We start from the raw sequence: 26,291 nt of genomic DNA, 5'->3' as shown, positions 1-26,291 counted from the left end.
GCGCCCTCTCTCACTCTTTTTTTAAAAAAAGATTTTATTTATTTATTTGTCAGAGAGAGAGAGAGAGAGCCCAAGTAGGGGGGCAGCAGAGGGAGAGGGAGAAGCAGGCTCCCCGCTGAGCAGGGAGCCCGACATGGGACCTGATCTCAGACCCCAGAATGATGACCTGAGCCGAAGGCAGATGCTTAACTGACGGAGCCACCCAGGCGCCCCCCTGAACAGCATTCTCAAACAATTTGACCTTAGTGATCTTTAGAGGATACCTCACCCAAGGTACCTGAATACATAGTCTTTTCAAGGACATGTGAAACATTTACCAAGATAGACCATATTCTGCAGAATAAAACAAACCTCTACAACTTGAAAGATTTGAAGTCATACAGAGTAATGTTTTTTGACCATAATGGAATTAACTAGAAATCAGTAACAAAAAGACACCTGGAAATGTGAAATAGTTGGAAAATTAACAAATGCTTCTAAATAAATCATGGGTCAAAGAATAAGTCTTTGATATTTTGAATTGAATGAATGAGAAAGGACAATTCCACATTGTGAAACTATAAAGAGAAGAGCAAATTAAACCCAAAGCAAACAGGGAAGAAAATAATGATGGTAAGAGCAGCAAACAGGGGCGCCTGGGTGGCTCAGTTGGTTAAGCGACTGCCTTCGGCTCAGGTCATGATCTTGGAGTCCCTGGATCGAGTCCCGCATTGGGCTCCCTGCTTGTCAGGGAGTCTGCTTCTCCCTCGTACCCTCCCCCCTCTCATGTGCTCTCTCTCTCTCTTTCTTTCTCTCAAATAAATAAATAAAATCTTTAAAAAAAGAAAAAGAGCAGCAAACAGTGGAATTGGAAACAAAAAAATATATATAGAAAAAAACTAATAAAACCAAAAGTTTGCTCTTTGAAAATATAAGTAAATTTGATAAAACTCTAAATGATGAAAAACAATACTTCTTCAAAGTGATTTCTGGGTAGAGCTTTTTCCTATGTGCATAACAGTAATATAATTTCAATCATTTTTTCATTTAACAAATATTTATTTATCACTTATGATATACTAGGCACTAATCAGTGTTCAAACCAAAACAAAAATTCCTGCTGACAGCCCAACTAGCAAAATTTTAATTAGAGGCTACTTGATAAGCAGCTCTACATAAATCATGTTTTTTGTAGAGTTCTTGTCGAAATTGCTAGCCAAACGGGAGTAAATGCTTTCAAAATGTTTTGCACTGTATCTGTATGATCAATTTGACTTTTGTGGTAACTGGATTTATATGATCTCCCAAAAGACAGAAACCTTGACAATTACCATCCCCCCCCAACACACACACACACACATACACACTTCTAATGTAGAAAACAATTTGATTCTAAGGTGAAGTCCACAAACCCAATAGGATTATCTATTTACTGCTAATTTCCTTGCATTTCAGTTTGGGAAGTTTCTCTTGACATATCTTCAAGCTCACTGATTCTCTCCACAGTGTTGTCCAGTCTCCTATAAGCTGGCGAGGGCATTCTTCATTTGTTACATTATTTCTTAGTTTTAGAATTTCCTTTGGATTCTTTCAGTTTCCATTTCCCTGTGTACATTATCCATCCGTTGTCCCCATTTTCCATCAGATCCTTTAGCATATTAAGCATAGTTATTTTATATTACTGTTTAATAATCCTCCAATCTGTGTCATAGCTCAGTCTAGATCTAATGCTTATTTTGCCTTTCAGACTGAGTTTTTTCTTGCCTTTAGCCTTGCTGTTTTTTGGTTGAAAACTGGCTGTGGTATCTTGGGTGGCAGGGATTGAGGTAAATAGTGCTTTAATGTGAGGGTTTTTATTACACAACTAGGAGTTGGGTTGTGTTTAATATTTGCTGTAGCTGTTCATTCTAGAAGCTTTAAATTCCTCTAGTATTTGTGTTTTTGTCTCCTGTTGTCTTTGGATTTCCTTAAGCATTCCTTGTCAGTGTGTGTCTGCAGGGCTTGCAGCTGTTCTCCACTGTTATTATACGGAAGCACTGTTGGTGCAGTGGGAAAGCGTGGGAAGAAAAGTGTTCTATAATTTTATCATTAAACCTCTTTTAGTGTCCTTGGGCTGTGACCTTCACAACCGTTTCTTAGCTCCCTCCTCTCTACTTAGGAGAGACAGGAAGGCTGGAGGAGGCTGTGGTCAGAGAACTGTCCTTGCCCTGGGTGGGATATGGCTTTGCTAAAGTCTTTTCTTCTGGAAAGTAGGCCTTTATTAAGGAGAAGGCTCTGGATATATTTGACAATAATTATTAATCTTATCCCTTTACTAGAGCCACAAGAGATCTGTCTTGGTTTTTCATGGTGAGAACTTGCTGGAGTGCCTGGAAACAAAACCCACGGAAGTGTTGGGGCCCCCCACGACTGCAGCCCCCCGTAGCTTCACTCACACTAGCCTCACTCAGTCTCCAGGAGTTCATCAAATTTACCATTCAAGTATTCCTCCTTTCTGGCTTCAGAGGCTTCTGCTCTAGGTAAGTAGGTCCCAGATGTGACTCCCTGGATTCACCTCTCCAGATTTCAGGGTTGTGGTGTGTCCTGTGACTTCAGTTCTACAATGACTCCAAGAAAAATCAGTAGTTTTTAGTTTGTTCAGCTTCTTCTGGTAGTGAGGATGGAAGTGATAACTTCAAGCTTTTACATTTTAGAGCTAAAACTGGAAGTCCTCTTGGTTATTAATCTTAAAGCAGACATATTGCTGCATATGATGGACTTCAAATTAGGTAACATGAACTAAGTCAAGTTCTCACACTATCTTTAATTTTGTTGTTGTTTTTAAAGGATTTCTCGGTCATCTCTAAAATCAATATAGTTGACTAATTTCTCTGACTCATTCCTATTCTTAAATACTCCCATTTAAAATGGACTTTAGCATCTACCTGCCAATAAAATAAACCTGATCACATCCTGCCACCATCTATCTGCCCTCTCATTGGTACCTGGACCATGTATTCCACAGCAGAAGATCCATGTGACCCATACATTTTATTACCAAAGTTTACCAACAGCATCTGTTAGGGGTTGAGGTGAAGGCGGCTGCAAGCACCCACTACCCAAAAAGCCTCCCAGTTACCCAGCTAGGGGGACGATGACCGTGCCTCCTACTGCTAAACATGAAACCAGTCTGCAAATCACCATAACCAGCATTGAGGGCACAGGACTTTCTGTGAGTGGAAAGTGATTTTTGGCCCCATGTACTAGACAAGAATTTGCATATTTCTTTCTTTCTTTCTTTTTTTAAAGATTTTATTTATTTGACAGAGACGCAGCGAGAGCAGGAACAGAAGCAGGGGGAGTGGGAGAGGGAGAAGCAGGCTTCCCGCTGAGCAGGTAGCCGGATGCGGGGCTCGATCCCGAGACACTGCGATCATGACCTGAGCCAAGGCAGACCCTCAACGACTGAGCCACGCAGGCGCCCCAGGAGTTTGCATATTTCTGTGTAAACCGTTTCCGCAGGCCTTCCCCGTGACTCCCAACCCCACCCAAATCACAGAATTCAGCAGCTTGAGGGAAATCGCGAGCGCCCTAACGGGCTGCAAAGAGCTCGCGCCAGGATACGGGATTTGAACTTCCCGCCTAGTCTCTTAGAACAGGAGAAGCCGCCTCCCTGCCAGCCTCCCAAGAAGCTCAGTGCCGATTGGCTCTTGCTGCGCACAATGAGAGGCCGCGCCCTGCGTCGGCGGGCCTTGCACCCGCTAGGGCAGCGGCAGTTGCCAGGAAACCGCGTAAACATCGGAGCTCTCCGCCCGTCACTGCTTTTGCAGCGGAAGGTGGTGGCCGCTGGATCCCGAGAGGGGGATTTTCCTCTGCCGAGATGGTGAGCCCGTCGGCGGTCTCCAAACTACTTGTTTATCTACTGATTTAATTGTAGTTTGGAGCCACCCTGCATCTAAAAAAGGATTTGGAGTGCCTAATCTGAGAATTAAGTGGGAAACTCGTTCAATTTGCTTTCGGAGGCCTCATGTGCTATTGTTTAAGCAACGCTCGCGGTGGCTTCCAGCCTTTTCAAATTCTGACTCTATTAGTTCTGCCCGGTGAAAATTTTGTTTGCCATATTTCTGGAAATTTGGGAAAAGATTAAGAACGTTGAAAAAATAAGTGGGGAAAAAAGTTCAGGAGAGAGCAAATGAATTAAGTAGCAGCGGATTGACCTATTAAATCCGTATTAGGAAAACCTGACCAGCTTTTTCCAGAATGGCACTTTCTGGCCTAGGGGTAAGCGAGGCGCAGGGGTGGGGGTTGGGGTGGGGAATGAGGAGAGGAGGAATTCCCTGTGTTGTGGTTAAGAGCTAGGTCTATAGAGCTCGTCTGCGGGTCTTTGAATCCTAGTACTGCTATTTATTTAAGCCGAGGAACTTTGGATAAAGTTGCTTTTACTTTTCATGTCTCATCTATAAGATGGGGAATAATAAAAGTAATTTATTGATATACCAATATATTTATCTACCATGTGTACCTTTTTTATTATGTTACAGTTCTCTGAATTTAGGAAGGAAGCCAAAAGCCCTTTGTTTATTACTGTTACCTATTTTTGTACCTAGGGCTTGCAGCGGTATACTTTTAAAAATTAAATTTTGGAATACCAAAGTATGCGTACTTTTTTTTTCTCTCCATTATAGGCTTCTAAAAGGCGAACTTTGAGCTTCAGTGAAAGGCATCAGAAACGAGTAGATATAAATTACTGCAAACAACTGCATGTCCAATCAGTAAGAAAGATACAAAATCAAATCAGGGACCAAATGGTGCAGAATGAAAATGATGACCTCGTGGAGCGTAAGAGATTCCTCAGATTATTACAGAATGAACAATTTGAGTTGGATATGGAAGAGGCCATTCAAAAGGTACATTTTACTATTCATTCTGACATTTTTTTCTTCATTTTCTCGTTGGAAATGAGATCCAGCTGCTGATACTGGAATTGAGTAGATAGATAGTAAGATCAGGTAAAGGATGTCTTCTCGTCGTAAGTCAGCCCAGTGTAGTGGTAAAGAGCTGGGTTTTTGGAGCTAGACTGTATGACTTTAAATCCTTGTACCGCTGTATGTAAGCAAGCTCTGGAACCCTGGGTAAATTGATTTTACTTTTCTGCCTCATCTATAAAATGGCATTTATAACAGTACCCACTTTGTAGGAGTTTTAATAATTAATAGTTAGTACATGCAAAGCACTTAATAGTGCCTGTAACAGAGTAAGACTCAGGGTTTTGTTATGTTTTGTTTTCATAAATATGAAATCCGTAATTACTGACTTCCACAGTTTTGTTCATGTAAGTAAAATTAGGTTGCTTTCCATAAAATTCGAAAGACAAAAATTTAAGTGTACCTTTTTTGAATTTACTGAGATTAAACATGTACATTATTCAGTGGTAGAAAATGAACTTGTATGTATTAGGTATGAATGTACTAATAGTTTTGATTTTGAAATGCTGCCTTGAAGAATTCAAGTACAGTATGTATATAATTCCTAAATATGGAGATAATTTTTCTGTGGAAACTTCTAAATATTTTAAAGGCTGAGGGTAGTAAAAAGGGGAAACCAATAAGAAATGAGTTCTCATAAATGTGAAAAAGGTTTTCTGATATTTCAAAATTTTTTTAGTTCCTGCTGTATGTTCAACATTTTGTAGGATATTGTGAGGAATGGCAAAAGCAACTTTTAAAAGTGGTATCCATCCCTCTGCGTTCTAAATTCATAAGGCTTAGACATGATTTTTCAACTCTGAGCAATAAGATCCTAGGGATTAGATTTTTTTCCCCATTCTTTTTATTCTTATTTTTTCTTTAATTTTAAAGGAAATCCCAGATATCATAGCACCTATTTCCTGTATACTTCAGTATGTATCTTACAAAATGTAGATATTTTCTTACATAGTAGTAGAATAATACCACGGTCTCAACTAATACATTTAACAGTAAATTCTAGGCATTATTTAATGCCATTCCATAATCAAGTTTTTGTGATTGTGTCAAAATCTGCTTTTACAGTTGGTTTGTTTTAATCAGGATCCAAATAAGATTCATACAGTATATTTGGTTGTCATGTCTGTTAGGTACCTCTTAATCTAAAACAGTCCCTCCCTCATTCATCCTTTTTTTTTTTTTCTTAAGTGGGAGAAAGAGGCTGGAGGGAGGGGCAGAGGGAGAGGGTAAGAGAGAATCTTAAGCAGGCTCATGCCTAATATGGAGCTGATGTGGGGCTCAATCTCATAACCCTGAGATCATGACCCAAGCCAAAATCAAGAGTCAGATAGGTGCTTAACCGACTGAGCCACCCAGGCGCCCCCCCATCCTTTATTTTTTTAACTTCATGTTTTTAACTTGTCAAATTAGGCCAGTTTTATAGGATATCCTGTATTCTGAATTTACCTGTTTGCTTTCTCATTTGTTCATTTAATTTGTTTCCCTAATTTTTATATTTCCTCAAAATGGAAGTTAATCCTAAAGGCCTGATTAGATTTAGGTACAACGTTTGGCAAGCACTCCATAGGTGATGCTGTCCTTGATATTGTACCATATCTGTAGGCACATGATGTCTGCTTGGTCCACTTGTAGTGATGCTCGTGTTGATAAACATGTACATTCTGGTACCTCTGTTGTAAAATTCCCAATCAGCCTTTCTTCTGTGGTTTCGCAAATGAATCTTTCCTTTCGTTACGGGTTGCAAGACACTGATTTTCTAATTTCGTTATTCCTTTCACATTTAATTAGCTGAAATTCCTTTGTAAAGAACTTTCCTGCATCAACTAGGGTTATTTAGTACCCTGAAATATAGTTATTACTGGAAAGGGAGATATATACTTAATTTTCAGAGTTGGTGCTCTGGTCACTTCCGTTGGTGTCTGTCAATGTTGTTTTTTAAAATTTTCTTTAGTTTTTGACTTTTTCCTTTTTAAAAAAATCTTTATGGACTCATGGGTCTTTAATACTTGAATTAATTGCATTTATTATCCTTTTTGATGCTCAGATTGCCCCATCTTTGGCCAATGGATGCCTTTATTGGTTCTGTGTCCTTTTGACAAGACTCCCTTAATCTGTGATAGCTTCCTTGCTTTCTGTCAGAACAAAATGTTCCAGGCTAGTGATGATTAATTTTGTGTGTTGACTTTGACTGGGCCATGGGGTGCCCAGATAGTTTGTCAGACATTATCCTGGGTGTTTTGGGATGAGGTTAACATTTAAATTGGCACACTGAGTAAAGCAGATTGTCCTCTCTAATGTGGGTGATTAAGGCCTGAATAGAACAAAATGGCTGAATAAAAGGAAACTGCTCCTTCCTGACTGCCTTCTAATTTGGGACATCAGCTTTTTTCCTGCCTTCACAACTGAACTGAAATACCAGCTCGTTTTGAGTCTCAAGCCTGTCAGCCTTCGGACAGGAACTACACCATTGGTTCTCTTGTTTCTCAGGCCTTTGTGCTTAGACTGGAACTAAGCCACTGGCTCTCCTGGGTCTCTGGCTTTCTGACTCACCCTTCAGATCTTGGGAATCACTTGAGCTGATTCATTATCCTGTTTGTTCTTTTTCTCTGGCTAATGCAAGGCTCATCTTGTAAATTTCTTGCTTCACACCTGGAGTCAGCCATCATACCAAAGAGCTCTATTATCGTCTAGTGGAAATAATATTTAGAGACAATTTCTGAGATAAATTTAGATTTATAATTAAGTTGCAAAAAATAGTATAGAGAATTCCCGTATACCCTTCACCTGATTTCCCCTTATGTTAACATCTTACGTAATCATAGAACAATTATCAAAATGAAGAAATTAGCCTTGGTACAATATGTTAACTATAGGATTTATTCAGATCTCATCAGTTTTTTTCCATTAACATCTGTTTTCTGTTCCAAGAATACAAACTACCTTTAGTTGTCATGTCTCCATAGTCTCCTTCAGTCTGTAAGAGTTTTTCACTTTTTCCTGTCTTTCATGACCTTGACAATTTTAAATACTAGTTTTCTGTTGCTGTGTAACAAATTACCACAAATCTAGTGGCTAAAAACATCCATTTATTACCTCACAGTTTCTGTAGGTCAGAAATCTAGACATGGTATGTAGCTGGATTGACCGCTTGATCTCACAAGGCTGAAATCCAGGTGTTGTCTAGAATGCATTCTCATCTGAATCTTGGGGTCCTCTACTAAACTTATTTAAGTTGGCAGAATTCATGTTCTCATAGTTGTAAGACTGAGGCCCATATCGCTCATAGATTGCTGACATTCCCAGCCACATGATCCTCTTCACAACATGGCAGTCTGCTTCTGGTTTTCTGGTTTTCTTCTTGGTGTTGATTTCTAGTTTATACCATTGTGGTTGGAAAAGGTGCTTGATACGATATCAATCTTGATTTTATTGAGACTTTTTTTGTGGGCTAACATGTGGTCTGTCCTGGAAAATGTTCCATGTGTACTTGAGAAGAATGTGTATTCTGCTGCTTTTGGATGAAATGTTCTGTATATATCTATTAGGTCCACCTGGTCTAAGGTGTTGTTTAAGACTGATGTTTCCTTATTGATTTTCTTATTTCTGTCAGATGTTGTAAGTAGGGTGTTAAAGTCCCCTACCATTATTGTATTGCTGTCAATTTCCCCCTTTCAGTGTGTTCATATTTGCTTTATATATTTTGGTGCTCCTCTTATTGGGTACATATATATTTATAAACTTTATATCTTCTTGTTTGATTGACTCCTTAATCATTATGTAATGCCCTTCTTTGTCTTTTATTACAGTCTTTGTTTTAAAGCTTTCTGTGTTTGATAAGAGTATAGCTACACCAGTTTTCTTTCCCATGGATATCGTTTTTCTTGTGGTTGTCTTTCTTTAGTGTTGTGTTTAGATTCCTTTCTCATTTTCTTTTATTTACTGTAAGTTTTTGCTGTGTGGTTGCCATGAGGTAATATATATATATAACATATATAACACCCTATGTATAGAACAGTCTATTTTAGGTTGATACCAAATTAAACTTGAACTCATTCCAGAACTCTACATTTTTACCACGCCCCCCACATTTTATGTTTTTGATGTCACATTTTACCTCTTATTTTATGTATCCTTTAATTAATTATTGTAGTTCTAGTTTATTTTACTATTTTTGTCTTTTCATACTAGCTTTATAGGTTGATTTATCCATTACCTTCACAACATAATTTACCTTTTCCAAAGAGATTTTTACTTTCATATGTTTTCTTGTTGTTAATTAGAGCCATTTCTTTTCAGCTTAAAAGGTCCCTTTAACATTTCTTGAAAAAACAGTTTAGTGGTGATGAACTCCTTTAGCTTTTGCTTTTCTGAAAAACTCTTTCCTTCAATTCTGAGTGTTTGCTGGGTAGAGTATTCTTGGTTGGAAGTTCTTTCCTTTTAGTACTTTATATATGTCATGTCACTCGCTTCTGGCCTGCACAGTTTTTGCTGCAAAATCTGCTGATAGCCCTGTGGGGTTTTTTTTTTTTTTTTGTATGTAACAAATTGCTTGTATTGGTTTTAAGATTTTTCTCTTTAACTTTTGACATTTCAATTATAATGTGTCTTGGTGTGGATCTCTTTGGGTTCATTTTATTTGGAACTCTGGGCTTTTTGGACCTGGTTGTCTGTTTCCTTCCTCAGGTTAGGTAAGTTTTCAGCCATTATTTCTTCAAGTAAGTTTTCTGCCCCTTCCCTCTCTCATCTCCTTTGGGAACCCTATAATGCAAATACTGTTTCACTTGATGATGTCCCATAGATCTCTTAATTTATCTTCATTTTTTTAGAATTCCTGTTTCTTTTTGCTGCTCTGTCTGGGTGAGTTCCAGGGCTTTGTTTTCTAGCTCTCTAATCCATCCTTCTGTTTTATCCAGTCTGCTGTAGAATCCCCCAGTGTATTTTTCAGTTCAGTTATTATATTCTTCGGCTCTGGTTTCTGTTTTGTACTTTCTTATATTTTATATCTCTTTGTTAAAGTTCTCACTGTGTTCATTCTTCTCCTGAATTCAGTGAGCATCTTTATGCCTATTACTTTGAATTCTTTATCCAGTAGATTGCTTATCTCTGTATCATTAAGGTATTTTTCTGATGTTCTGTCTTATTCTCTCATTTGGAACATATTTCTCTGTTTCCTCATATTGTTTGGCTATGTTTGTTTACCTTTGTTAGGCAAAACAGCTACTTCTTCCAGTCTTGAAGATGTGGCCTTGTGTAGGTGATGAAACTTCTCATTCACCATTGATTAGTTCTTGGTTGTCTCTTGAACCTTTGTGATTGTCTAAACAGCCTGATTTATTCTTGATATATCTCTGTTGTTGAGGGTGTGCCAAGACCTGTCAGTCTTCCAAGGGCAGGAATTTCATTCAGTACTTAATTTCAGGCTGAATGGAAGCCAGACCCTCAGGTAGCAGCTTTTATTATATGCAAATATATACAGTCCTGTGGAGGCACAATTGTAAAACCTGCTGGCCTCCAGATCTAGAGATGGAGGTGTCCCCTTGGCAACAGTTGGAAAACTCAGGACCCCAGATTTGTATGTAAGCTCCTTTCTGGGAGGTCTTGTTGAACTGCAGTGAGGCCAAGGGGATGCATAAGGATAGTGTCTCCCTACTTATGATCCCCAGGGGAGTGCCTTTGTAGCTTTTGCTTGTGTGGGAAACCTGAAGCCTGTTTCTTAGGCTAGTGCTCCAGGTTAAGTAGACCTTTTTCACAGGAAGACTGGGTGTGTCTTTCACTCTGCTGTCTGGGTAGTGCCCTGAGGGTGTTGGCCTGCCAAGAACTGTCTTTCTGATTGTTACGGTCCCTTGGAGTTCAGGAACTCCAGCCCCCTTGGCCACCAGGGCCAGGTGAACAAGAGGCATCCCCGGTGTACTTTGCACGCACCTGCTCCGAAAGCTGCACTCACCAGCTTCAGCAAGGCAGCGGGAAGATGCCTGGACTGCATGTGTCTGAGGCTTCGGTGGTCCTGTTGGAGAGTGCCCTGTCTCCATGCCTATACTGGCCCCAGGCTGGTGGCAGGAGAATGCCACGACCGCTCCTACATGTCAGCCCCAGCCAGGGGGTGGGGGGATTGCTATGACTGCCCCCACTGTCCAGCCTCGGGACAGTGCTGAGACCACTTGCCCTCACCAGCCTCAGTGTGCCCTCCTACTCTAGTGGGATAGGTAGAGAGCACGCAGAAGGAGTCTGCCTTGCCTCCGTCCTTGGTAGAGCACCAACTGTCCCTTGCTTCTTAGGCAGATGCCCCCAGACCAGCAAATGAATTTCCTTCACATAAACACCAGGTGCTTTTCAAATTGGTGCTTTTGTGCTTGATCCTGGGATGAGTGAGACTGCAAGTGAGTCTTTAAAAGGAGAATCTCAGTTTCCTATAGTACTTTGGGTTCCTTGGATGTCAGCCCTCTTTGTTTTCTAAGCCAGACATTTTTTGGTGCAGCTCTGAAGTATTGGAGTGCCTAATGTGGGGCAGCAACCCCTCACTCCTCTAGCAAAAGTGCGAGACTGGTGAGATCCCTCTCTATTGCCTCCCTGCTTATTGAGGGTGGGTTTTTTTTTTTTTGCCAAGACTGTGTCTCTTGTCTCTCTACCCCTCTCCATGTGGTCCTTTTATCCTTTGTTATAGAGAAGTAGTTCATTTAGTTTTCAGATGCTTTTCAGAAGGAAATTGTTAGAAGATGCTGGAGAGATCTAAAGTGTCCCCCAAAGTGAGAAGACACTTTGAGACTGGAAAATGAAGTAGGCCACTCCATCCAGTTTACACAGTTTGATTTGAGGTAACTTACTGAAGGGGGATTTGGGTGGAAACCACAGCAACTACATAGTTACTCTCTGCCAAATCCAGACCTTAGTCCACAAATTTTATAGAGCAGAGGGCATATAGAAGGGCACCGTAAGATCAAAGGGTTCACACACGTCAAAGGGTTTGTATGCATCTAATTGACAACTAACTTTTAATTAGATCTTGCGGCCCCACCTGTGCATCAGAAACGGAAAGACTATGTTATCTCTAACAGATTCTTGGGAGGCCAAAACAAGCCTTTCCCCATCTTGGCCTTTGTGGGTATTTCTAAGGTATGTATATTCATTTCCAAGGGGCCAGAACACCAAGAGAGGTCATTGAGCAACCAACAAGATGGAGGGCCAAAGATGGAGTCAGTATTGTTAGCATTCCTAAAGAAATGATCCATAGGTAGCTGTAGATTTTGTGTGTCCATGAGAGGAGATGAGTTCAGGATCTTCCTATGCTGCCATCTTGGACTCCCTGATTTTTAATAAAGTTAATTTGACATAGTCTGCATTCTCTTATTCCCCTGACATCTAGTTGATTTCTTTACATTTTTTTATGTTGAAATAATTACAAATTCTTGGGAAATTGCAAAAATAGTATGGAGAGGTCCTGTGCCCTTCTACAGAAGATTCCCCCAGTGGTTACATCTTGCATAACTGTACTATGATATCAAACCCTAGAAAATGACATTTGTACAATATGCGTGTCTACCTCTGCCATTTTAGCACATGTGTAGATTTGTGCGACAGCCACCTCATTCAAGATACAGAACTATTCCATCACCGCCAAGACCTCATTCATGCTACCCCACCATAGTCATATACTTCTTTTGACCACCACAATGCCTGATTTGTTCTCCATCTCTATAATTTTGTTCTTTCGAGAATGTTACGTAAATGTAATCGTGTGATTCCATACATATGTGGAATTATATGTCTGACCTTTAGAGCAGGTGTTTTCCACTCAGCGTGATTTGGAGAGTCATCCAAGTTGCTGGATTTAACCAATAGTTGTTTTTTATTATTGAGTAGTAGTGCATGGTATGAATGTACTTGTTGATTTCTTTTTAAATTTTGCATATTATAAAATTATTAATTCTCTTTGGTGTGTATTTCTGTGGATTTTGACAAATGCATAGATTTCAGTTTCCACCATCACAGTGTCATTCAAACAATTCTAGCACCTCAAAAGTCCCCTCATGCTGCCCCTTCGTAGTCACTCACTCACCCTTCTCCCCTGTCCCTGGAAACCACTGATTTCTTTTTTGTCCCAATAGGTTCACCTTTTCCATAGTGTCATATAATTGGAATTATGCAATACGTCACCTTTTGGTTCTGACTTCTTTCACTTAGCAAACCAAATGTAAGATTCCATGCTGTTGCATGAATTATTATTGTCGTATTCTAGTATATGGATGTACCACAGTTTATCCATCTGCGTGTTGAAAAAAAATCTGAGTTTCCAGTTTATGGCAACTGTGTCTAAAACTGCTATAAGCATTTTATTACAAACTTTTATATGAACATAAATTTTCATTTCTCTTGGATAGATATCTGGGAGTAGGATGGTTGGGTCATATGGTAGGTGTTTGCTTCATTTGATAAGAAACTTTTAAACCATTTTGCAAAGTTGCTGCATTATTTTGCATTTCCTCAAGTAATGTATGAGAATTCCAGTTGCTTTGTGTCATCACTAGTACTTGCAGTTGCTTTTTGTTAATTGAAAGTATTATTTAGGGGAGCCTGGGTGGCTCAGTCATTAAGCATCTACCTTAGGCTCAGGTCATGATCCCAGGGTCCTGGGATCGAGTCCCACATCAGGCTCCCTGCTCGGCAGAAAGCCTGCTTCTCCCTCTCCCACTCCCCCTGCTTGTGTTCCTGCTCTCGCTATCTCTCTGTCAAATAAATAAATAAAATCTTAAAAAAAAATCATTTAGATAATTATCTAATGATTCATCTGCAATTGTAAGAAATAATACAGAGAGACCTAATATACCCTGTACCTAATTTTTCCTAATGGCACATCTTGTAAAAATGTAGTATAATATCAGAAACAAGATATCAGCAATGATACAATCCACCCACCTTGTTCAGGTTTCCCTTTTACTTGTGCTCATTTGTGTGTGTTGCATGCATGTGTGTGTTTAGTTCTGTACAGTTTATCACGTGAGGTTTGTATATCCAACACCACAGTCAAGATCCAGGGTAGTTCCTTGACCACAAGGATCCCTCATTTTCGTCCTTTCATAAACATCACCATCTCTTTCTTGGATACACCTACCTCATCCCAGACTCTGGCAACCACTAATATGTTCTCCATTTCTATAATTTTGTCATTTCAAGAATGTTATCTATACAACTCAACATTAAAAGACAAAAAATTCTTTAATGGGTAAATGACTTCAATAGCCATTTCTCCAAAGAAGACATATAAACGAGCAATAAGCACAAAAAAAGATGCTCAACATCATTAGTCATTAGGGAGATGCAAATCAAAATCACAGTTAGGTACCCCTTCGGAACTATGAAGATTGCTATATTTTTTTTAAAAAGGACATTAAGTGTTGACAAAGAAGTAGAGAACCTGGAAGCCTTGTACATTGCTGGTGGCTGTGGAGAACCATTGGGCAGTTCCTCAAAAAGTTAAATGTAATTGCTATATTACCCAGCAGTTCTTCTAAACATATACCCAAGACAACTGAAAACATGTTCACACAAGAACTTGTACATGAATATTCAAAGCAACGTTATTCATGATAGCCAGAAGTTGGTTGAACACAACGCAAGTGCCCATCAGCTGATGCCTGGATAGACAAAATATGTTCTGTCTATACAGTGAATATCATACAGTTATAAAAGGGAATGAATTGCTGCTACATGCTGCAACATGGATGAACCTTGAAAACATTACACTAAATGAAAGAAGCCAAACACAAAAAGGCTACATATTGTATGATTTCATTTAAATGAAATATCTAGAATAGCCAATCCATAGAGATAGAAAGTTAATTAGTGGTTGCCAGAGGCTAGGAGGTAAGTGGAATGGTGAGTGACTGCTAACAGGTATGGAGTTTTTCTGGGGGGTGATGAAACTATGCTGTAATGTTAAAAACTTACCACACACAAAAACCTGCACATGGATGTTTATAGCAGCTTTATTCATAATTGCCAAAACTTGTAAGCTACTAAGATGTCCTTCAGTAGATGAATCGATCAATAATCTAGACTATAGAATATTCTGTGCTAAAAGAAATGAACTATCAAGCAATGAAAAGACATGGAGAAACCTTAACTGTGTATTACTAAGTGAAGCCAACCTGAAAAGGCTTCAGACTGCATGATTCCAACTATATACCATCCTGGAAAAGGCAAAACTGTAGAGATCATAAAAAGATCAGAGGTTGTCAGGGATTTGGGGGAGGGAAGGATGAATAGGCAGAGCACAGAGGATTTTTAGGGCAGTAAAACTACTCTGTATGAGGAATCTAATGGTGGATACATGTTACACATTTCTCGTACCCATAGACTATCCATCACTAAGGTAACCCCAACGTAAATTATGTACTTTGGGTGATTGTATCAATGTAGGTTAGTTGATTGTAACAAATGTACCACTTGGTGGGGGATATTGATAGTGAGGTGGGGCAGTGCACGTGTGTGGGCAGCGGGTATATGGGAACTCTGTTAATTATGCTCAGTTTTGCTATGAACCCAAAACTGCTCCAAAATATAGTCTGTTCAGAAAAAGTCCTGACACTAGATAGTGATTGTTGCACAACACTGTGAATATACTAAAAAACCACTGAGTTGTGAATTGTGAAAGGTGAATTTATGCTATGTGAATTAAAGCTCAATTTTAAAATAAAGAACATGTTCCAAGAACATTATATAAATGGGATCGAACAGTCTGTAACTTTTGGGGATTGTATTGTTTCACTCAGCTTAATTCCTAGGAATTCATCCAGGCTATTGCTAAGTGTCAGTACTTCATTCCCTTGTGTTGCTGAGTAGTAATCCATGGTATGGAGGTACCACAGTTTATCTGCTTATTCACCTGTTGAAGTATGTCTGTTTATTTCCAGTATTGGCTATTTTGAATAAATCTGCTGTAAACATTTGGGTATAGGTTTTTAAATAAACATAACTTTTCATTTCTCTGGGCTAAATGCTTAAGAGTGCAGTTATTGAGTCGTATGGTAATTGCATGTTACCTTTAGGGGGAATGGGAGAGGGAGAAGCAGGCTTCCCGCTGAGCAGGGAGCCCAATGCGGGGCTTGATCCCAGGACCCCGGGACCATGACCCGAGCTGAAGGCAGACGCTTAACCGTCTGAGCCACCCAGGCACCCCTGCATGTTACCTTTATAACAAACTACCGAACTGTTTTCCAGAGTGGTGCTACCATTTTACATTCCCACCCAGCAATATGTGAGAAATGCAGTTTCTCACCAACATTCGCTTTGCCACTATTTTTTATTTTAGCCATTCTAATAGGTTTGTAGTGATCTATCATTTTAATTTGCATTTCCTGATGGCTAGTGATGTTGAACATCTCATTTGCTTATTCATTCTAAATATAGAATTTAGTTAAGCCTCTAGATCTTTCTACCATTTTATAGGAGATAGAAAAGAGAAACAAGTTGAATGGTATCCTGGGAAACAGTCAAATTCAGAATGTTTTGGGACATTGTATAGTCCACATATACTAATTTCTACAACAAGTCAATGGTTTGAGGAAAGAAGTGTGTATATGGGATGACTGTTATGGAATGAAAGAGACATAAGAGAAATAATAGCTAGATGCAACATGTGGAACTTGTTTGGATTTTCATTTGAAAAAGCAAACAAAAGTATCTTTGAGACAATTGGGAAAACCTGAAAATGGACAAGATATTAGACCATACTAAGGAATTACTGTTATTTAGACATGGTAATGGCATGGTTGTTACATAAGACAAAATTCTTTTCAGGTAGAGATCAATACTGAATTATTTATATGGTAATGACGTATCTAGGATATGTTTTAAAATAGTCGAGCAAAAAAGAACAGAAAAAAAATGAAATTGGAGTGGAAGAGTAGAGAAGGAAGATTGGAAAAGTATGATAGCTATTGAAAGTGAATGATGGATAGCTGAGGGTATATTTTAATCTTCTTCTCACTATTGATGTTTGAAATTTTCTGGGGTAAAATGTTTGGAAAAGTACTTATTGAAGTAGTAGTTTGTATTTTAAAATAAAACACAAATGTTTGTTGCTCTGAAGCTTTGATGAAAAATATCTGATTCTGGAGGACAAATAACTGAAGTTACTTTAAAAAAAAATTCAGGCAGAAGAAAACAAAAGATTGAGGGAACTTCAGCTTGAACAAGAAGAAAAATTGGCTATGGAATTGGCAAAACTAAAACATGAAAGTCTAAAGGATGAAAAGATGAGGCAACAAGTAAGAGAAAACAGGTATCTTGGTTTTTATAAATTTCATTTATTTTGTCTTTGCCTTTAAACTTTTATCTAATGCTTAGCACCTGAGAGTGAAATTTCTTTCTTTGTATCATTGCACTTAAGTTAATATTTTGTCTGGAAATACTTATTGCTTTAAATGCTATATATATTCATTTGGGAAAAGAAGTCGTGTTCAAAGAAGTAAAGTATTTAAGGTGAAAATAAATAGCAATTTCTTCTCTTTTTTAAAAATGACCTAAAAAATAGCCTCATGAGGGGCGCCTGGGTGGCTCAGTCATCTAAGTATCTGACTTTGGCTCAGGTCATGATCTCGGGGTCCTAGGATATAGCCCCACTTTGGTCTCCCGGCTCAACAGGGAGTCTCTCTGCCCCTTCCCCACCCATGTGCTCGTGTGCTTTCTCTCTTTCAAATAAAAAATAAAATCTTAAAAAATATGACGCATGAATCCTACTCTTCAGTGAAACCTTAGGGGATATGTAATTTAATTTTCTACACTGACAAATTTCCTACAGTATTTCTGGAAAGTGGCTGGTCAGCTATGGCTCAATACCTCTAGTGATTGGGATAGAAACTTCTTTTTTCATTCATCCCTAACTTTGAATAATCTTTTTTCCCCTGTTGTTTCAAAATTAATTTCCCTGTAACTTTCATGCATTTATCTCAGTTCTGCTATCTGATGAAAAACATTTAGTTCTTATTTAGAATATCCTTTCATTTATGAATCCCCTAAATGTTTTCTTCTATAAGTTAAATATCCTTCATTTGTTCCATATATAATATGATTTCAAGCTCCTTCACCATCCTGGTTTTCTTCTGTAGATGTAATTTACATAATTATTGTTCTAAAATATTGCCCTCATAATTGTGTATGATGAATGTTCTAGGGTACTGCTTAATGCTCCTAGTAGTGGGACTGTTAACCACGTTGTTCTAGAATATATTTCTTAATATTGCTTAAGATGGAATTGCTTTTTTGGAGCAGGCATGCCACACTGTTGACTAAAACTCAGGGCTAACTAAATGCTCATCCTATATAGTTTGAATATATTAGAAATTTACTTTGATAATTGTTACATATTATCTTAACTGAGCTGGACTTCCGTAGGATATTATATAACCCATGAGTGAGCTTCAGGGATTTTGAGCTTCATTAAATTATATTTATATGTTTGACAAATTGTATTTTTCTGGGTCCACAACTTTTATCAAATTCTTTAAGGGATTACTAATGCTTAAAGATTTAAAATTGCCACTAATGTCTTCATATTGTTCTGGTTGCAAACTATCTTTTTGGACATTAATTCTCCAGTCATTGTTAGCTATCCCTCATGGGTTTATGTTTATCTGGAGACGAAATAAATATTTTATCATGTATTTGTCTAATTCACTGATCTAAAAATTAAATAGAGGAACTTCCCACTTCTAGCAGTTTTTAGACAAGGTGATTCAAATAAATGCTCTCTCTGAGAACATAATATCTGGAGAAAGTATAAAAGATCTGAGAGAGGAAGGAAACCAGAATGGTGAGCTTGGCATTTGTAGCTACACTTCTTCTGGAGGTTCTGCTGATTCCAAAATGATGGCTGAGAGGCCAATAAGCATGTTGCAAGCTGTTCAACATTATTTTACAAGTTTTATGCGTAAGATTTGTACGGTTTAGTTTATGTTTTACTTCAATAATACATAATTCAATTAGATTTTATTTTTTTAATTTTTTTTTTAAAGATTTTATTTATTTATTAGAGAGAGAGAGACAGCGAGAGAGGGAACACAAGCAGGGGGAGTGGGAGAGAGAGAAGCAGGCTTCCCGTGGATCAGGGAGCCCGATGCGGGGCTCGACCCCAGGACCCTGGGATCATGACCTGAGCCAAGGGCAGAAGGCAGACGCTTAAGGACTGAGCCACCCAGGCGCCCCTTCAATTAGATTTTATTAGATAGAAACAGATGAAGAGATTATGTGCAAGCAGGTTAGTGGAAAATATCCAGAATAAAGCACAGAGAGACAAAAGGATAGAAAGATAAAAAAGAAAACTTAAAAGAGATAAGGGCTATGATGGAAAGTTCTAACAGATGTATAATTTTAGTTCTGGTAGTAGAAATAAAAGAGGATGATGCAGAAGCATTATCTGAAAAGACGCTGGCCAAGAATTTCCAAACATGATAAAAGACATAAAGCCACAGGTTAAAACACAACAAACGATGAAAACTATATCTATACTCACCCTAGTCAAACTTTTGAAAGCCAACAATAAAGAAAACCATGAAAATCACAAAAGTAGCCCCACAAAAGACTACTACCTTCAAAGGAGCAGCACTAAGAAGTATGACTGGATTTTGAAAGCCAAGAGTGAAAATGAGAAGACCATGGATTTAAAGGGCCATAATAAAATAATGGCCCATATAGAATTCTATACTTTGTGAAAATTTTCTTCAAACTTAAGGCAAAAGTTATTCAGTTGAGTACTTATTCAAATAGGGTATGCTGTTTCTCAGCAGTGTCAAAACTTCTAAGAGTTTTTTACTTTTTGCATAAGCCATGGTAGAATTTTGACTTATGCAGAAATGGACCATTATTCTGATCAGTGTTTTCATCTGCTAATTGGCAGGTCTAAATTCAAGGAAATGTTTGCTGTGGTACTCAAAATATATCCTAAGTTATTAAAATAAATCTATAGTAAGATTAAACTCTTTAAATTTAAAAGAAATGAATTTTTAAAAACCAGGGTGAATTTGGAAAGCTCATTGAAATTTATTTTGAAAATAACTGAGTTTGAAAGTCATGAGATTGTTTTGTTATTTGATTTTTGAACACATGATTTTTTTTTTTTTTTGCACTGCTTTAAAAAATTTTATTTCAGTGCAACCGTAACAGACCAGAGTAGGTGTGAAACCCAAAGATGGGAGCACCATATCTTATCATTGCTTCCCCGGAAGCCGAAGCAAAGATACAGCACTGAGAACACATAGACTGATCTTTCCTATTTCTGAGACCACATGAGAAAAAGGCATTTTTCTAACTAAAGTCCGATCATAACATTTTTCATTTAAAGTCAGTGTCTCAGATTGCAACCTGCAGGTGAACCACAAAACTGCTATGATGCCTGTAAGCCTCGTATTTCTTAAGGACACGGGCCAAAATGTCCAATTTAAAGAAAGCGTGGTATTTCACAGATGTCATGAGGACACTTGCTTAAACAGAAAGGAGAGCTTTAAAATGCAAATGATACTTTGTGAGATTTTTTTTAAGCACTAAAAAGAAGGCTGAGGGAGGAAATTACAAAGATTATAGAACACATGATTTTTTAATCCAAGAAAATATTTAAAAGACAGTTTATCACTGCTTTTTTTTTTAAAGATTTTATTTATTTATTTGACAGAGAGAGACACGGCGAGAGAGGGAACACAAGCAGGGGGAGTGGGAGAGGGAGAAGCAGGCTTCCCGCTGAGCAGGGAGCCCTATGTGGGGCTCGATCCCAGGACCCTGGGACCATGACCTGAGCTAAAGGCAGATGCTTAACGACTGAGCCCCCCAGGCCCCCCAGTTTATCACTGCTTTTAACTTGAGATGGGACAGTTACTCCCTATTTTTAGAAGTCCTTTTTAAATTATAGCATGAATCAATTAATAATTACATGTGTGATTAGTAATTTTAATTACTTAAAATTATGATTAATTGTATAATTAAATTTTATAATTATATAATTAGCAACTATACATATATTACATAGTTAACACATAGGTATATGAAAGCAAAAAGAATTACCTCATATGTAATTTGTATTTAAGTTCAGCAAAAACTAGCCCAAAGAAGAGATAAAAGATAGTCTTCGCTTATTAAATACATAACCAGTTCCTTGCTGGTGCCAGTACAATTACAACAATCAAAGGTTTATAGCAACCAAGTGAATGCTGAATCAAGAAAAAGCAACTTAGAAATGGTACCAAAGTTTGTGGTTTTTTTTTTTTTTACTTGTCCTTGCTCCATCTCTTCCCAGCTCTGAGGCAGTCTTGAAGTAGTAGCCCATATTGTGAGTATCTATCCCTGGATCTAGAGAGAGCAGAGCAGATCTTAATTAGAAAATTATTGTATATTTATGTTTTAACCTACTTGGGAGCTACCTGAAGGATTGACACAAGATGCTCATCTCTGTTTCACTTAACTCCTAACTCACTCAGTCCAGAAAAGCAAATTATATCTCTGATAAGAAATTAAATCCAGAGTATATTTAACAACAAAAGACAACCCAATTCAAAAATAAGCAAAGTATTAGAGATTTATTCAAAGAAGATAGACAGTAGGCAATAAGCACATGAGAAAAACACTCAACATCATTAGTCATTAGGGAAATTGCTAGGATAGCTATAATAAAAATAATGGAAAATAAATGTTAGTGAACATGGAAACAAATTGGAACCCTTAGACATTGCTGGTAGGAATGTAAAATGGTGCAAGCACTGTGGAAAACAGTTCGGCAGTTCTCAAAAAGTTACACAATTACCATATGATTTAGTAATTCCACCCCTTGGTAGATACCCACAAGGATTGAAAACTGAGACTTAATCAGGTATTTGTACACTAGTGTTTAATGCAGCATTATTCATTATTCATAGTAGCCAAAAGGTGGAAACAATCCAAATGTCCATCAACAGATGAATAGATAAACTTTGGTGTGTGTGTGTGTGTGTGTGTGTGTATATATAGTGGAATATCATTCAGTTATGAAAAGGAATGAAGTTCTGATACATGCTACAATATGGTTGAACCTTGAAAACAATATGTTAAGTAAGCCAGACACAAGAGGATAAATACTGTATAATTCCACTTATGTGAAATAACTAGTACAGGTAAATTTATAGAGACAAAAAGTAGTTAGAGGTTACCAGGTATTAGGGAAAGGGAGGAATGGGGAGTTATTACTTAAATGAGTACAACATTTCTGTTTAGAATTATGAAAAATTTCTGGAAATAGTGATAGATGGTTGTAGAACATTCTGAATGTAATTAACACCACTGAATTGTACACTTAAAATAGTTAAAAATGACAAATTTTTGTTTTATGTATTTTACCACAATAAAAAAGTTAAAGGATTAAAAAAACCCAAACTTACAGGTTTAGCTAAAGCTGTTACTCAAGAGTAATTTATAATCTGAAATGACTAATAGAAATGAAGGCTCCATCTGGAATTATTAGAAAATGAACAGCAAATTTCCATCTGGCATGATTACGAAAAGAATGTAGAAGAACAATAAGAGCAGAAACAAATACATTAGAATGTTAGCATAAAGTAGAATCAAAGCCAAGAATTGTGCCTTTAAAAAGGCTAATAAAATTGACAACCCCTGACAAGAATGATAAAGTATAAGAGAGAATGCATGAATAACCAATTTTAGGAATGGATGATAGTACATCACTATACATCATACAAATATTTGCTAGATGGTAGGATATTGTGAACAATTTGATACAAATAAATTTGGAAATTTAGATAAATTCGTAAATAGAACATTTTACCAAACTGACTGGCACAAGTAGTAACAGAAACCTATAACTTTATAATTAACCTTGTTCACAAAGAAACCTTCATGGCTAGTTGGTTGGTGAATTTTACAAAACACTCAAATAATAACACCAGTCTCACATAGGTTTGCAGAGTGGAAAAAGAGGGAACACTTCCCAGTTGATTTTAATAAGATCAGTACCTGAATAGGATAAAAAAATTATAGACTGTGTCTCTTGAATTTAGCTACTATAATTTGAAATTAGTATCAAAGCCAGTGGCATGTGAGAAAGATATTACATCTGACTAAATTTAACATCCTAGGAATACAAAGTTGGTTTAACTAGAAAATAAATGTAATGCATCCCATTAACAGAATATAATAGAAAAACTATATGAGAAGAAGCCAATTGATATAAATCAACATCACTCTAAGATTAAAAAAAAGGATTAGGAAATTAGGAATAAAATGGAGTTTACAGTAACATCATACTTAATGGCAAACGTTAAACACTTTATTAAGAAGACAGGGATGCTTGCTATAATACCTTGTACTAATCTTTGCATTGGACATACTAGCCAGTGCAATAATGCAAGAAAAGTAAATGAAAGGTGTTAGGATTGGCAGTAAAGAAATAAAACTTTAATTATTCCCAGATGATATGATTGTGTATGTAGAAAATCCAAAAGAATCTATGTATAAATTTATAAGTTCAGCAGTGTTGTTGGATGTGAAGTCAATATGCATTAACTGTATTTCTGTAAATTAGCAACAATTAGAGAATGAAATTTTTAAAATAATTTGTACAAAAGCATAAAAAATAAATACCTAATGAAAGAGCTATAAAACCTCAACACTGAAAGAAAACAAAAATAAACCATTATTAATAGTTTTTAAAAACAGAAATAATTGGAAGGATATACCATGTTTATTGAAGACTCAGTATTGTGAACATGTCAGTACTCTCCAAACTGATTTATAAATTCAGTATAATCCTAATCAGAATCTCAGCCATTATTGTTTATTGTGACCCTTGACAAGCTGATTCTAAAATGTATATGGAAATGCAAAGTACCAAGAATGGCTAAGATGATCTTTAAGAAGACCAAAATTGGAGACTTATTCTCTAGGATATGAAAAATTATTATAAAGCTACAATAATTATGATAGTGTGGTTTTAGCACAGAATAAATAAATGGGTCAATGGAATAGAATGGAGCAGATCTTCTCACCCAGAAAATTTAAACCCTAATGGCCTAAGGCATCTGTTATCTGTAATGAGTTAACTGACCTCCTATCAATCTAAAACAATACCAACTATATGCTATGAGAAAATTAAAACATAGGTTCTCAGTCTTCTGTGGGGCTTAATTCTCTTATGGAACCCCAGTTGAGGAAGGATGGGATATATTCAAAAACAGATCCCTGCATAGATGCACACCTCAACTTCATGACACTGCAGGGCACTGTGACTGGCCTGGTGCTGCAGAACATTCAGAAATGGACAGTTTTATAAAATGGTACTGGATCAATTCAATAGCCATATGTACAAAAATGAGCTTGATTTTCACCTCACACTACACAGAGAAATCAATTCTTGAATGACTGTAGTCTAAAAGTCAATGGTGAAACAAAGTTTTGAGAGACTAATATAAGAAAATACCTTTATGTGTGTGCAGTAGGCAATATTTCTTAAAACAGGACACAGAAGTCATTGACAATGAAGAAAAAGATTGGTGAATTAGAATACTTCTCTTCATCTAAAGAAACCACGGTGGGAGTGAGTACAGACTGGAATGAAATATTTCCAATGCATATAAGCAACAAAAGACTTGTATCAAGAATATATAAAGAACTTTTATGCAACAATAAGAAGTAGACAATTTAGTCTAAAAATGGGCAAAAAAATATTGAACAAAAACTTCACAGAAGATGTAGAAAGGACTCAAACATATGAAAAGGTCTCAGTTTCATTTTAATAATAGGGAAACAAATTAAAACCCCAGTGATAGATTACACACCGCAAGAGTGGTTAAATTGAAAAAGAATGACAAGACCACAGAGTGCTGCTGGGATGTGTAGCGGTGTAAGCGCTCTGAGTACAAAGCTGTGCAAAGCACTGGAAAGGTGGCATTTTCTCTTCTACATTTGAACACAGCCTACCTGTGACTCAGAAATTTCACTCCTAGGTATATAGCCAATAGAAATGTGTGTACTTGTCCTTCAAATGAAGGTCATTTATTTGCATGTTAGTTATTTGGAATTTGATGCACTTTTTTTTGGAGAGGTAATATATATTGTGATTGGGTTCATACATTGGTTTACAAATATTAATACCTAACTCTTAACAAAAACCCTTGTAAATATATCGCAGCCTATCAGAGTAAAATATATAGACTAACTTAGAAACTTAATCCTCATTTATTATTTTTATGAAAGAAAGCAATCTTGTGTCATATACATTTACATCTACAACAGGAAGGGCAAGAAGGACACATCGCAACACCAAGAATAGCTCTCCTCTTACCCATGATGACTGTCTCTTTGGAGGTATAGGGTACTGTAAGTTGTTTATAATTAGGTGAGTGCCTCTGTTCTAGTAAGAATTAAGATGTGTTCGGGGCACCTGGGTGGCGCAGTTGGTTAAGCATCCGACTCAGCTCAGGTCGTGATCTCAGGGTTGTGAGCTCAAGCCCTGCATTGGGCTCCAGGCTCAGTGCAGAGTCTGCTTCAGACTCTCCCTCTACTCCCCACCCCCCCACACTCTCTCTCTCTAAAATAAATAATCTTAAAAAAAAGAATTAATTTGTGCATCCAAGTAACATCTAAGGACCCTTCCAACTCAGAATTCTCATATTCAGAATTCTGGCACATTAAAATGAAAAGTTGTATATGGCATTTTGTTTTCCACTATAGCTAGGGAAGGGATAGATTCAAAAGCAGTTTAGAGATTATCTGAGGGCAATCCTCATTTTTAACAGATAAGCAAACAAGCCCAGAAAAGTGAAGCAAACTTGCTCATGGTCATTCCTCTTCATCATCATCATCAAAAAATAGTTACCATTCATAGAGTGTTTACTTTGTAACAGGTACTTTTCTAAGCTTTTTATAGGCATTAACTAATTCCCATAGCTAACCCTTCTACAGATCACAAAACCGAGGTATAAAATTTAAGTTACTCGCTTTAAACCACTCCACTCTAGTTCTTTTAGCTCGATAGCATTGGTAGCTGGACAGAAGTTTTAACCAATATTGATAAACCATCTTCTCTCTGAGTCATACTCTGGCAAAAAGGTTTTAAGTGATGATTATTGGAAATAAAAGGGTTGTTTTGTCTGGAAAATTAATTATAATGCCTCATTTCATATGCATTCTGATTTTTCTTTGTGTGAAGGGAGGAAAGGATATTGTTTTCAAGGTATTTAATAATATCACAGACCTGTACCTCTGAAACAATACATTATATGTTAAAAAAAAAAAAAAAAGATCAGGAAGGGAAGAAGGAAGGGGGGGAAATCGGAGGGGGAGACGAACCCGGGGAGAACAGGGTCTGTGAGAAAAAGG

At 37.3% G+C, this 26,291-nt stretch overlaps 1 protein-coding gene across 1 annotated transcript in view; it reads left to right on the top strand.

Annotated features, from left to right (window-relative positions):
• The first annotated feature begins 3,755 nt into the window (after window positions 1-3,755).
• The window catches only part of MNS1 (meiosis specific nuclear structural 1), a 41,976-nt gene continuing 19,440 nt past the window's right edge, over window positions 3,756-26,291 (top strand). The window contains exons 1-3 of the mRNA XM_021693875.1: window positions 3,756-3,841; window positions 4,644-4,865; window positions 17,093-17,220. Coding sequence (XP_021549550.1) covers window positions 3,839-3,841; window positions 4,644-4,865; window positions 17,093-17,220 — 353 coding nt within the window. The 5' untranslated portion in view covers window positions 3,756-3,838. The remainder of the gene's footprint in view (window positions 3,842-4,643; window positions 4,866-17,092; window positions 17,221-26,291) is intronic.

The sequence above is a fragment of the Neomonachus schauinslandi genome, chromosome 9 (assembly GCF_002201575.2).
Source record: "Neomonachus schauinslandi chromosome 9, ASM220157v2, whole genome shotgun sequence".
NCBI classification, from domain to species: domain Eukaryota; kingdom Metazoa; phylum Chordata; class Mammalia; order Carnivora; family Phocidae; genus Neomonachus; species Neomonachus schauinslandi.
This window is presented reverse-complemented; position numbering and strand designations above follow the sequence as displayed.